Source organism: Misgurnus anguillicaudatus, chromosome 11 (assembly GCF_027580225.2).
Source record: "Misgurnus anguillicaudatus chromosome 11, ASM2758022v2, whole genome shotgun sequence".
Lineage (NCBI taxonomy): Eukaryota > Metazoa > Chordata > Actinopteri > Cypriniformes > Cobitidae > Misgurnus > Misgurnus anguillicaudatus.
The window spans coordinates 33,677,240-33,692,087 of NC_073347.2; the positions used below are offsets into that span (position 1 = coordinate 33,677,240).

Here is a 14,848-nt window from a genome sequence, read left to right on the forward strand (position 1 = left end):
CACTTCTCAAACATTTTCTTTATTAAAAATAATGTATTTTCAATGTGATTTATGTGATAAGATGTATTGTCATTAATTCCTGACCCTATCATACATGCTGCTGCACCAACCTCAAATATCACAACAAAGCACAATGCTTTAAATAATATATTTTGAAACATCATGTAAGCAATTTGACATGCATGACAAATTCGTCAAAGGTTATCCTGTTTGCCTATAACAGCACCAGACAAAAGCACAAGCCCTAAAATACTGTACTTGTGATTTGCGACGAGACCAAAGATAAATCACACTGTTTTGTTCATAACACAGCAAATTAGATATTATAATAAAACGCAACATTATAAAATACAACGTTTTACCTTACAATGATGTTGCGGAGTGAAAGCTCCTCTTGAACTTAAAAGTCTCTAGATTTTTGTGTATGAAGTTTTTCTCAAACGCGAGCTGAATGAGCTGACGAATGACGATGACAAAACCGCTAAAATTTGATTTTAAAACTGCACGCGATGCTCAGCTGTTACAATACTGTATATTTACTGTATAACCATCTTATATCATTTATATCTACTATATAGTATGCTACAACCAAACTGCATATTCTAATTTTAATAAACAGAACTACGTCTAAAACAAACACATTAAATGCTTAACTTTTTTAAATTCACCCTTTTGGTTTAATTAAGACAAGTCAAGTGTCCCTCATCTGAGAAATAGCATATATGTACCACAAAAGTTTACTTAAAGGTGTTGTGTGTAGATTTTAGAGTAGTTTGTGCGTTTAGGGCAGGGGTGTCAAACATGCGGCCCGCATGATGATTTATACAGTTTTAATAAATATTAAATACATATTTTAAAAACCCTTTCAGGCGGGTGTCTAGTTCGTTTTTAATATGAGAGACTTGCGGAAAGCAGCAAAACGCAGAACATAGACTAAACACGGTGCCCAAAAATCTTGCCGTTTTATTGTTACCGCTCCGCTAAAGATCCACTTATTCCGGTGATCCACTTTGTGTTTTCCCGATCGCTCCGCAGCATCTCTGTGTCCTCTCTCTGCCTGGAGAGCGAAGACGACAGTTTTCGAAGTTCGTTGCATTAACAGGTAGATTCATTATGTAGTTGTTAAACCGCAGAATTAGAAAAGTTTGTTTATGTACTTATTCCGTTAATGTGTTTTAAAAATGCTAACAACTTAGCAAGCAAACAACAACAAAATATCCACATTCTTAGTATTAACGTTACAATACATGTCTAATCGATTTAATGTTCCCGATCAGATCTAAGTTAATATAAACACTAAATTTGCTGTTGTTGGCACACTTTGTAGACAAAAAATACAAAAAACACCAATGCCTTCACAAAATAACGACAGAGAACGGAAAGAGAAGGCTGCTAAAGGCAGTTCAACATTCCAAACATGGATTCAAAGCTCCATCAACATATTGAATATTTAATAGATTGTCCGACTTTAATTCTTGTTATTATATTTCCCATTATAATCACATGCTAGTAATATAACACATCATATTTATAATACTTTATTAAAACCATAATAATAGTACCACCCCCCATAGTGCCATTTTTGGTTGGGGCCACTGCCCCATCTAGCATTTTCACTTTCTAAATGACTGTTCTCATTACAAATATATTCCAAAGAAAAGTGAATGGTTTATAAATAATTTTGGCATTTAAAGCAAAATAAGTTAAATTAAAGCTTTTTAACCTAAGGGCCAGTGGGTTTTGTACAGATGTACATTTGTGTGTATAGTATGTACAGTATGAGTGTGACCTTATGAAATGTAGTTTTCACAGAGCTGTGTGTTTCTCTAGTTTTCTTGCTAAACAAACTAATTAATTGGTTTGTTTGGTTAATTTTCACACAGTTATCAGCACACTAAGGATTAAAAAACCTTAAGGTTTAAGGTTTCGTGGCGTTATTTACCATCCGGCCCTCAGCCTAAAATGAGTTTGACACCCCTGGTTTAAGGCTACTGGAGAAACATGACAGCGACTTCCATGTAAGTGGAGATAAAAACTTCTCATTCTAAGGTAATAAAACAATACAGCTCATTATGTAAGGTATTGAAACACCACTGATAATATAGTTACAGTATGTATATTTTATTGTATATATTGTATATTAAAAATCACACAATGCACCTTTTCATGTAAACTTAAATAATCAAAAATATCAAAACACGGACCGGTTTTCAATCCAGATCCAAGAGACGTAACGTGGGTTTGCCACTTTCAAAACCAATGAATGAAATTACACGTAAAAAAACAACAAACAGAGAAATATTCAAGAATTAGAAAACTCTTTGATCCTGAATGAAGACACTTAAAGAGAGAGAAAGAGCGTAAGCATTCGCCATTGATCCAGCTAATAGTGTCTGAGAGCTGTTTATGCTTCATTTCTGCCAACACTCCTCCACCATCACTGCACACAATCAATTACAGCACGTTTACCCACAGAACGACAGAAGAGCCGAAGAAATGGGCGACAAAAGTTAAGAGTGACTGGACGCGGGGATGAAGTGTGGCTGAAGTAATTTGCCGGCTATTCTCCCGCCGTAGCGCAAGTGGGATGTTCAATCATGCACGGACATCTCTCTCTCTCTCTCATCCCTAAACATTTCTCCAGCAGCCGCCGTGTCCGTCCTCCATCTCTCCTGTCTCTTCTCTTCCACCATCTCAGATCAAGCGCTTGACAGCCAAATTGTGTTTGGGCCTAAAAAGCCTTTAAATGTCACCCTGACAAAAGAAAACGGCAAACAACGGCGCAAAAGATCTCCGCTTCTTCTGCCAAACATCATCTTGCTCTCCCTTTTACCCTTTGTCAAACTTTTGCCCATTTGGCAGGTGAATATGTGTAGGTAAACGCAGCGCAGGACGTGTGTTCTTGTAGGGTTTAACGTTTGGACCATTAGCATCTGTAGTTTGCAAATAGTGGCCACTGATGGCCTTCTTTGCTGCTTAAGTTGCATTACACGTTGAGAAAATAATATCTTTGTAAGCGAAAGTTTCTAAAGCTCAATTGGCAGAGCTTTGCGTTAGCAGCTTAAAGGTGCAGTGTGTAAATTTTAGCGGCATCTAGTGGTGAGGTTGCAAATTGCAACCGATGGCTCAGTCCACTGCTCACCCCTCACTTTTGAAACGCCTAGAGAAGCTACGGTAGCTGCCACGAAAAACATTTAATTGTCGGAGACAACTTAGTAAAAAACTTTGTCCGTTAAGGGCTTTTGTAGAAACATGGCGGCACAAAATGGCGACTTCCACATAAGGGACCCTCAGTGTATGTAGATAAAAAAGTATAATTCTAAGAAAACATAACGGTTCATTATAAAAAGGTCTTTATACACCACTAATGATATAGATTTGTATATTCTTTTGCATTTCTATCAAGAGACCCTTCTAAAAATTACACACTGCACCTTTAAAGGGATAGATCACCTTAAAATGAAAAATCTGTCTTCATTTACTCATCCTCATGTTGTTTTAAACCTGTATAAATTTCTTTTTTCTGATGAACACGATAGAAGATATTTTGAGAAATGGAACACACAGCAGATAGTGACCATTGACTTCCATAGTAGGAAAAAATATTTTGGAAGTATTGTGATAAATGATGAAGAAACTATTTTGATAAATAATGTTAAGCACACAGTTGACAGTACCCATTAATTTCCATCATTTTTTATTCCTACTATGGAAGTCAATGGTCACTATCTGCTGTGTGTTTACCAGTCCCTCCGGAAAAACGCGATTTTGCAATTGCATGACTTAACGCATCAGCCAAAGTCCACATATTTATGCGGGGGACGCATTTTTAAAAATACGCCTCACTTTTGCAGCATAAATTGAAGATTTCTGTGCACAAAATATGCGGGGCTTGCATGGTATCATAACCCACGCATTTTCGTAGCAAAAATCACATATATTTTAGCTAAGTTGAAAAATTTTGCATTTACCTCACACAAGCGCAGCCATGTCCCCTGTTGCCATGGGAACGTTATGAAGTGATGTGATTATGTGACATGAACATCATTGAAAAGCTGCAAAAGTTTTTGCAAGTTCCCGCAAATACATTGCATAAAATTACATAAATATCCTGCATATTCCATTGCATTTTTTAGGAAAACGTGCCGCAAGATCAAGAATTTTTGCCCGCAACAATCACATGAAAAACTTTTTCTGGAAGGACTGGTTTACCATCATTTCTCAAAATATCTTCTTTGTGTTAATCAGAAAAAAGAAATTCATACAGGTTTAGAACAACATGAGGATGAGTAAATGATGACAGAATTATTTTAAAGTGAACTATCACTTAAAATATCATAGGATTGATACATAAATGTGTACAGTATCTTGAATGCACTGATTGCATTGAGTGTTTTTAACCCATTGCTGGGCAAATATAAACACTTTTTGGGTTAATTTAACCCAACAGCTGTGGTTGCACCATTTATACCCAACGCTGGATTATTACAGAACCACACAGACCAACAAATAACCTTTAAGGAACCTTATTATAAAGCGTGTCATCAGTTAATTAGTACGGTCATACTTCATTTTCCTGAGGATGAATAGAAAAAATAATAACCACGATGAGAGAGAAAGAACAAGAGAGAGAAAGAGGCTAAAATGTGCTAAACGGTATGTTTTGACAGATGACCCACAACAGCGGCGTGTGTTTGATATCTGTTTACGTGTAAATGTCAGGAGCCTTGAGAACTCTCCACACCCACTCAGTCACTTCGCCTGCGGCCCGCTGACTGAGCTGACACGTACTCCGTCTGCGCATGTGTGTGTGTGTGCGAGAGAAGATAAGGTTTAAGCGCTCGGCGTGTGGCTAAATGTACCTGTCAACATCATTTTATATGAACACGCTGTATTGAGGGCACACGTGTTTAGAACGACTAATTCTCATCGCGACGGCCTTTTGTTTCCGAGTGCCTTCCCACAACTTAAAGCAAGGACGGACTGGAGAAGATAAAGGAAATGAAATGCCAAAATTAATCGTGTCCACCAGGAGCTTGATGCCGGCCGTCAGATTTAGACAGGACAACTAGTCAGGACATCACTTTCTCACAGGACATCACTTTCTCACTTTTACTGACCTTCTTAGAGATGGCTGATATATCTGTGTCACAAGACTTTGCTTCGAACATAATCGTAAGGTAACATGCGTGCAGAATGGATGAAAGAGAGACAAAAGGAATAAAAAGAAAGAAAAAAGAGAAAGTTTACACAAAAAAAGATAGTTCTCTAAACACACCTGAAGCTATGCAGTTATTTTGAATCAAGATCGCTCGTGTGGGAGTGTGATATAGCTCTATATCATCACGGCTGTGATTAGGCCAGAGGCACGAGGCCGTAGGCCCAGTGCTGGAGGCAATCACAGCCGTGATGATATAGAGCTATATCGCACGACTCCGATAGCGATATTGCTTTTATACAACAGTTCGACGGCACACGTTTGAAAAAACGAAAACTAGAAAACAACAACGGAGTTATTTTAAAAGCCTCTTTGTTTGAGAACTACTTCTTCCGCCACGGATTTGAGGGCTGCCAGAATGACAGGTAACACTTTCGCTGCTTTGAATCTCATAATAACTCAATGGACGGATAGGCGTTTCTTTATATTAACGTTTCTTGGTCACAAAGTGTAGTTTTAAGATTAGTTCAGTCGAGAATGTATCTGTATTATATTTAAATCTACAGTCGATTAGTAAAGATAGCGGCTGTTTGAACGTTTGCTTAGTGAGATTCGGTACGTATGAGAACCAAAGCATGAGTGGACGTCAGTGTTCACTCGCCCCGCTGACCACCGCCCTCTCTGGGCTACATCTTTGACAGGGATTCCCTGGCTCTGATATTCGCCTTGATTGTTTTTGATGGTCAAAATGAGATCAAATCAGCAGTATTTGGTGTCATGATAAAACTATTACTTGTTTTTTATTCATATTTAGTGTCTTTTGTGTTGTTATTGTTTTGGCGCGAGGTAAAAGTTAATAAAACTATACTTATATAATGTTACTATTAGTTTCCCATTTACTCTTAACGCGATACGAGCACTCGATTATTATTAAACTTTGTTCTTGTCAGTACTATATAAAAATGTTTTTTATAAGTGTCAGAGAGATGTTTTTGCATGCTGCTTATAAATATACCAGTGGCGATATCTCATAACATGTTTTTATAGTCACGTCGCCATTAAATAAATGATCAATGTCCACATTTAAAAGCTGCGGTGCTTACCTGCAGTTCCACTGTGTTTTCGCGTTCTGATAAGAAATATAGCTCCAGAAGAAAAACTGAGTGTTTACATTCCTCTTTCCAAGTGTTCACACGATGTGACAAGACATTAATCCCATTAAGTTTAACGTAACATCCAAGAGCGCTGATCTTTAACGGAATAATAACTTCCGATTGGGATTTACCAACTGATTTATAAGCTAGTGAACTAATGAGACACACGGAGAGTGTTTAAAAACAGCACGTCTGTGTTTTTCCATTCAGAGATGAGCCTGTTTAGGACCTTCATTCACTAGGTGGCGGAATGATACGAAAGGTGAAGCGGTTACTGTGCCGTTATCAGTACAATATTGCATAGCTCTTAGCCAATCAGATTCGAGAACCAGAAAGAACTGTTGTATAAAACAAGATATATGACAATGGCGGTATATATCAATACACTTTTTAAACCCAGTGTTTGGTCAAAAAGGGACGAGCCCAGTTGTTAGGTTAAATTAACCCAGTAAATGTTTATATTTGAACCAACATTGGGTTAAAACAACCCAGCACAGGTTAAATTACAACCCGACGGGTTGGGTTCATCGCTTTTTGACCCAATGCTGGGTTTAAAATAACCAAACATTTTAAGAGTGGAACGTTATGTTTTCTGTAAATATTTGCTGCTTTGTTTAAAATAATATGAAGTCCACTTTTACAAGGTGTTTGGACATAAATGTGTGTTGGCAGTGTGTGAACTTAACCACTCTACAATTAAAAAAATCTATTCACCCCTCTTTTTTAATCCCCATTTTAATCCCCATTAAACCAACGTAGTCTCACTAGACATGCTGTTTTGTCTTAGCAATGTGATGTCACACTGATAAGCCCCACCCATTTCCGCTGACTGACAATCTTGTGTTACTATAGTTTCTGCTTTCAGTGAGCACAGATGACAACAGTGGAAAAGCCCCCAAAAGTAAGCTAAACCAAACCAAACCGTGGGGTAATGGAAAAGTCCCATTACAGTATATTACATATTGGAAAGATGGGCATAATATGTGCCCTTTAAGTTTAAGATGTTTTATTTCAAAAGATCAAGATCAGTTTAATTTCAAACTCTTTAACACTAATCTTTTTCTGCCTTCAACGCTTTACTTTTTCTTTTAGGATATATTGATCTTGTTAAAAAATATTGGCCCCTGACATACAATCGCTTTAATGTAGTTATCCACTTTATGTTAATACATTAAAGGACAAGTTGGGTATTTTACACTTAAAGCCTTGTTTTCAGATTGTTATGATGAAATACAGTAGAACGGTTTTGACTGAAATTTGGACATATGATGCTGCCCCGAGAATTTTCAGGTGTTTGTTCTATCACCTCCCACCTTTACAATGGGTGTATAGGTGCACAGGAACAATCCTTCCTAAAATGCATTAAACTTTCGTTTACAAAGATGTGAAACTCACCGAGTGGTCAGGGGTGTTCACTGATATGCTCACACAAAAATCGCTGCAAAAGATGCTTTCCAACATGTGTATTAGCATTCGTTGTAAACTTGTGGACATATTTTTTCAAACGCCTCACACGTGTATATTCTTCCGTTGAGAGCTTGAATAATAGACACTCCAGACCAGTTGGTGGCGATAATCCGCCTTTGTCAATTGCAAGAATACAAACAACGTTCCCGGCGCGGAGTAATACCGTACCTCACAGCACATCTAATACAAGTCAATGGAGTTGGACAAAAACTACGATAAAACCTGTTCTCGGGCCAGCATCATATGTCAAAATTTCAGTAAAAAAAAGTTCTATTTCATCATAAACAATCTGAAAACAAGGCTTTAAGTGTAAAATAACAAACTTGTCCTTTAAAGTTTAGCTAACACTTTTTTTATCCCATTGCATGGCTAGTTTAAAGCTATGTTTTAAACACAAAACACTGTTCTGTAGACAGATGTATTGGAAAATAATGAAATACATTTTAAGGAAAAACACAAGCGATGAAACGAAAACGCAAATATCTGCACAAGCCCTACGGCAATGAATACACAAACAAAAGAATAAATGGCCAGTGGTAATTGTATCCTTAAATCTAGGTTAAAATGACCTTTACATACTAAACAGGTGAGAGTATAAAACTAACATAATTATAGGAGTAATCCACAGAGAGTTCACAGGTGTAATGATTGCTTCTTTTATAATTATAGTCTTATTTACTCAACGCATCTCCATTTTTCAGTCAATCTCTCTCTATTTCTGTCTCATTCCCCCAATGTTTTGTTTCATATACTGAAACTTATAATTTATGACTTTTACATTAAAAATGTACATGTAGTTAATGTTTCTCTGAATATCATGGTTGTGTCTTAAATCCTAACAATGTAACCAAACATTCCTAAAATGCTGTCTAGGCGAACAGCTGCATAAAGGCGCTACGCGGTTCGTATATGGTTTAATAAAGATCCTTTAACATTTATAAAAAATGGCTTTATAGACTATGAAAGGGTAGAAAGAAATGCTTTTTAAATAAACTGACCTGAAGGTTTTGTGGGGGACCCAAAAAGTGTTTGTCTACGGCATTGCTGTGAATAACTCTTTATAGTATCTTTTTTTTAGGTTTTGAAAATCATACTAGAAATTGTTTTCTGAAATTATAAAGAAGTTACCATGTCATGCTTCTCCCCAAAATGTATGTGGCATAAACAAAATAAACATTTGTAAGTAACCTCTCCTCCCTCAAAACACATTAAGGAAATAAAACTAATTTAATTTAAATAAAAATACTTCAATATTTTTGAAAATTAAGGAAAAACATTTCCCCTACCAATGACACTTTTTTGCCGAGTTTTTTCCAAGCATGCCGCACAAGCCCTGAAAAGGCTGGTCCTAGTATGGGTCATAAACCCCGCCTCCCCCATGTTATTCAATGGGACTTAAAACCAACTAAACAATTTAATTACACTTCAATTATCTTTTTTCCGAAGCTGTTTCTGTCACTTACTGTAGTTTTTATCACGCTGATGTAAATTCAAGTGTTTATTTTCAGTAAGTCATTTAATGCTATAAAAACGGTGGTGTCACGTCATGATTGACAGCTGTTATATTCGCATTCTGCGAGAGCGAGGGCGGGGCCTTAATTTCGCATCTTTACTTCCTGCTCACTACTGCACAGGACTGGTCCTGAAATCGCTATTGCACATACTCAAGACCCAAGATGTCTGCGCCGTATCGGGACACTGCCGGCTTCACTTTTCACCAATGGAAGAGAGCGAACGGGCAGCATCCATCTTTTTTACAGTCTATGATATAACGGTAATCTGCAATTATGCTATTATCAACTAGATGGCCAATTTAAAAATGCAATTATTTCAGCTTTTTGCTTAAAATGTAGTATTTTCGAAGAACCCTACCCATATTTAAGAGGTTTTAAAAAGAGAACAAATGAAGATAGGATGATACATTTTTCCCGTTTTGTTTGTTTGTTTAAAAGCTGAGGATCTGTTCTTTCAATTTAAATATATTGCATGTTTATATATTAGCGCCGGGACTTTAACGCCTTAATTAAGATGAATTAATTACACAAAAAATAACGTGTTTTTTATGCATTTTGATCACACTTATTTTTGCACCGCGGAACGTTTCTCACTGGATGAGTTTCGGCGGACCGATTATTCTGGAGCACCAACTAGCGTTCATGACTTCAGACAACAACAAACCACAGTGAACACATGAACGAAGAAGCTGATGAGACCGCTTTGGTTGGCCCCGTGGATGGGAAATTTTGTTATAAAAAACGAACGGATGGAAGCATCGATAAGAGCATTGCTGTGTGCAAGCTATGCAACAAGGAATTCGCATATCACCGCAGCACATCGAGCCTCAAGTATCATCTCAATGCAAAACATATAGTAGCTAGCGTGGACGTTAGCCCGAATCCTAGTACAACGACTTGGTTGAACAAAAATAAACAATATTTTGTTGCTTAAGCTTATGTATTCAGTCATTATTCAATGGTATACTAAAAATCCATGTGAAAAAATAACTTTTCAATGTTCTCAGGTCAAATATTTATGTGCGATTAAAATGTGATTAATTTTGATTAATTAATTACAAAGCCTCTAATTAATTACATTAATTTTTTTAATCGAGTCCCGGCCCTAATATTTATAGAAGAAATGTTTCCTTGTAGGCATTTTGTGAAAATCACAAAAAATGCTGGCATGCCAATTTTTAAAAAAGGCTGGCAGGGAATGAGTTAATATTAATAAAATTGTGTTCTCAGTTTGTGACACCACAGAAAAATGTTATATAAAACACCCAGACAAATCTGAATTATTAAAAAAGTAAATGACTTCAAAATCTGTGGAAAATATGCAGGATTCTCTGTTCTCAATTTTCAAATACTGCTACAACCTGAATGGATGCTTGTGATTGTGTTAGGGGCGGAGCCATGCTCGGTGGCTCCGGCGTGTCATTGAGACACCGTTTTAGTCCCGCCCAAATAATCCTGTACACAAGAAATGTGGAAAAACTCCACAATTCACTACCACAGGTCACAGTCTTTGTAATGTCTTTCAGCAATACATTTCTAAATAATATTGCAAATGATGCCTTTTCCCTGCATTTTAAAATAAGCTGAACACTGAACATGTTTTTATGTACTAAAGAGTAGGAAGCCATTTGTGTGTGTACCTACTTAATTATATTTTTGGACAAATATGTACACATATATGTATATGTGTGTGCGTGTGTGTGTACTGACTGGTGGTGCGTTCTCCATTATATTAGTGCTGTAGGGGAGGTTGGTGAAGATGGGGTCCATGTCCTGAACATCAGTGATGGTAATCGCCAAATTAGCCAGACTAGAGAGAGGACGACGTTTATCCTGGTCCTATTACAGAGAAAAACAGATACACATCTTTTGTAGCTGCTAAATAGACAAAAAAGATCCACAATAAATTTACACTCTACAGCTAATGCTTCTTTTACCGTGGCATTAACCGTGAGCTGATAGGCGGTTGTGGTCTCATAGTCCAACGCTCTTGTCACGGTGACGATCCCTCTGGCCCCGTCGATGGAGAAGAACGCAGAGGGCGGCTGAAAGGAGAAAAGCACGCTGCCACCCGTACCTTGATCCGGGTCTGTGGCGTTCACAGTAAGCACCGACGTTCCCACCGGAGTGTTCTGCACAAACACAGAGTCAACCAAGAGAGATTATTCTCTACATCATAAATATACAATAATGTTCACTTCTTTGGCATCAAGGGGAAATGTAGTTATGTATAAAAAATAATTTAAAGGGATTGTCCACCCAAAAATAAAAACGTTGTCAACATTTATTCACACTCTCTGTTCCAAACCGGGTATAAACTTCTTTCTGCTAAACACAAAGGTATTTTGCGCAATGTTTGTAACCAAACAGCTTTGGAGCACTATTGACTTTCATAGTATTTCTTTCCTACTATGGAAGTCAGTGTTGCTTAAAAACGGCTTGCTTACAAACAGTGCTCAACATATCAACATATACAGGTTTGGAACAACGTGAGGTGAATAAATGATAACAAATTTTTATTTTTGGGTGAACTATTTCTTTAACCAACACACATATAAACGATGTGCAATAAATAGCACAATAAACCAGTCCAGTCCCAGCAAATAAAGAAAGGGCTTAAACCCATCGGAAAGATCCGTCTTGAGAGAAAGAAGTTGTACTCCAGCAAGCACTCAGACCTTATCTCTTTCAATAAAACAGAAGAGATCTATCCTTTGAAAAGAAAGGATTAGAAAAGATTCAGACAAACTATTGAAGAGGAAGAAAGCATGAGAAGTATAAGAAGGAAAAAAGATAAAAGTGAAAGAGAAAAGAGGATTAGACAGAAGGAACGAAGATAGATGTGGACAGTGAACTCCTCTCATCCTGATAACAACCTCTCAAACTCTTCCCGTCCACACTAAAGTTCGCGATCGCCACAAACAAACTAACTAAAACATAAGAGTGTTCAGTTTTTAAATGACAAATTATATATAGAGAGGATCAAAGATATATTTGAGGATATTTACCAGCTAAACAAAACACATTGATCTGAATATAGAGTTAAAATATAATGGTTTGAGGATAAACCGACGAATATAAAATAGGAAGAATGAAAGAAGAAAAGGAATGCATGAGTGAGAGAGAAGGCATATCTAATGGTATTAAAAACTGCAAATACAGCAGGGACTCCCCGGCCTCTTTTAACTGCAGTATGTTAGAGGAGATTATTCCCAAAGCTGAAAGTCTGAGAGAGGGAGACGTTCAGAGGGTTCTAGTTATTAGCTTTCTGGCCCCTGTGAACACCGTGGCACAGAGAAAACTCAGTTTACACAAAACAGTCTTGCCAAGAGAAAAAACAGATGTGGAGCGATATCCAGAATAAGATGTAAAGCATGAATTAAGATGTGGAGTGAGATGTGAAGTGTGCTTCATTGAGCTTTGGGACGCAATGTGGAGTGAGAATTAAAGGGGGGGTTCAATGGTATTTCAAGCATGCTGACTTATCAACACAGTTATAGAGTTGTTTCCTCATGCTAAACGTAGGCAAAGTGTCAAAAAAGCAGTTGGACGTGTTACAGAGTATTTCTGTGCCGAATGCACTTCACCAGGGTTCGTACAAGTTTCCGAAAGTTTTTTTTCGATTACAGGTCCAACTGATGTTTCAGAGGTTTTCTATACGTATCACTTCTTTATATGGGCACTTCTCCCGGAAAACCCTGCCCACCCGTCAATCAGAGGGAGACGCTAGAACTTACAAACATTCACATCACGCGACAGCTTTGTTTAATTTCAAAACTCAACAATGGCACGAATGAAGAAGTGTGTTTTTTGGATGTAAGGAGAAGAAATCCAGCCTTATGAAAACAATGGATATAGTTTATTATCTGGGGTAGCAGCGGAGTTTTGCGTGTGTGTTTGATGCACTAGATTTTCACGAGTTGTATGCGGTAAGTAAGACTTCTGTCTTATGTTGGAAATAGACGCGTGCATATTATATAAATGACACGAACATGTAGTAAATCATAAGTTATAAGTGTTGTATAGTGTTGCATGACTCGTACTCGCTCCACCCGCGGAGTAACTCCTCCTTCTTCATTTTTTCGTACGTTATTCGATTCCGTAAAGCTAATCTTTCTTTTATAAATCTGATTAAACTAAAGACTCTTCGGAGACATAAAGGATATCATACTACTCTATAGATTAACATCAGAAATGCAGAAACAGCGTGTGTTACGTGAGCTTTAAAGTGATCTTCAGATTGAGATTAAGAGTGGGATTAAGAGTGAGATGTGGAGTGAGATTCAGAGTGAGATGTGGGGTGAGATTCAAAGTGAGATGTAAAGTGTGCTTCATTGAGCTGTGGGATGAGATGTTGAGTGAGATTCAGAGGAAGATGTGAAGTGTGCTTCATTGAACTGTGGGACGAGATGTGGAGTGAGATTCAAAGTGATCTTCAGATTGAGATTTAGAGTGGGATTAAGAGTAAAATGTGGGGTGAGATTCAGAGTGAGATGTAAAGTGTGCTTCATTGAACTGTAGGATGAGATGTGGAGTGAGATTCAGAGTAAGATGTAAAGTGAGATTTAGAGAGATCTTCAGATTGAGATTGAGAGATCTTCAGATTGAGATATAGACTGGGATTAAGAGTGAGATGTGGAGTGAGATTCAGAGTGAGACGTGGAGTGAGATTCAAAATGATCTTCAGACTAGATTTAGAGTGGGATTAAGAGTGAGATGTGGGGTGTGCTTCATTGAGCTGTGGGATGAGAGGTGGAGTGAGATTCAGAGTAAAATGTGGAGTGAGATTCAGAGTGAGACGTGGAGTGAGATTCAGAAAGATCTTCAGATTGATATTTAGAGTGGGATTAAGAGTGAGATGTGGAGTGAGATTCAGAGTGATCTTCATGTTGAGATTTAGAGTGGGATTAAGAGTGAGATGTGGGGTGAGATGCATCCAGCTGTGGGATGAGATGTTGAGTGAGATTCAGAGTAAGTTGTGATGTGTGCTTCATTGAACTGTGGGACGAGAGTGGAGTGAGATTCAAAGTGATCTACAAATTGAGATTAAGAGTGAGATGTGGAGTGAGATTCAAAGTGATCTACAGATTGAGATTAAGAGTAGGATTAAGAGTGAGATGTGGAGTGAGACTCAGAGTGAGATTCAAAGTGATCTTCAAATGAGATTTACAGTGGGATTAAGAGTGAGATGTGGGGTGAGATTCAGGGTGAGATGTAAAGTGTGCTTTATTGAACTGTGGGACGAGACGTGGAGTGAGATTCAAAGTGACCTACAGATTGAGATTAAGAGTAGGATTAAGAGTGAGATGTGGAGTGAGACTCAGAGTGAGATTAAGAGTGGGATTAAGATTGAGATTCAGAGTGAATGTGAAGTGAGATTTAGATTGAGATGTGAAGTGTGCTTCATTGAACTGTAGGATGAGATGTGGAGTAAGATTCAAAGTGATCTTCAGATTGAGATTTGAAGTGGGATTTAAAGTAAATTTAGGAGTGAAATTCAGAGTGAGATGTGGGACGAGATGTGGAGTGAGATTTAAAGTGATCTTCAGATTGAG

The 14,848-nt window shown here is 37.6% G+C and overlaps 1 protein-coding gene across 1 annotated transcript in view; it reads right to left on the reverse strand.

The window, feature by feature from the left end:
* Positions 1-14,848, reverse strand: part of cdh23 (cadherin-related 23) — a 386,093-nt gene that overhangs the window by 242,770 nt on the left and 128,475 nt on the right. The window contains exons 7-8 of the mRNA XM_073873573.1: positions 11,231-11,425; positions 11,004-11,132 (exon numbers count right to left, since the gene is read on the reverse strand). Of these exons, the coding sequence (XP_073729674.1) occupies positions 11,004-11,132; positions 11,231-11,425 (324 nt within the window). The remainder of the gene's footprint in view (positions 1-11,003; positions 11,133-11,230; positions 11,426-14,848) is intronic.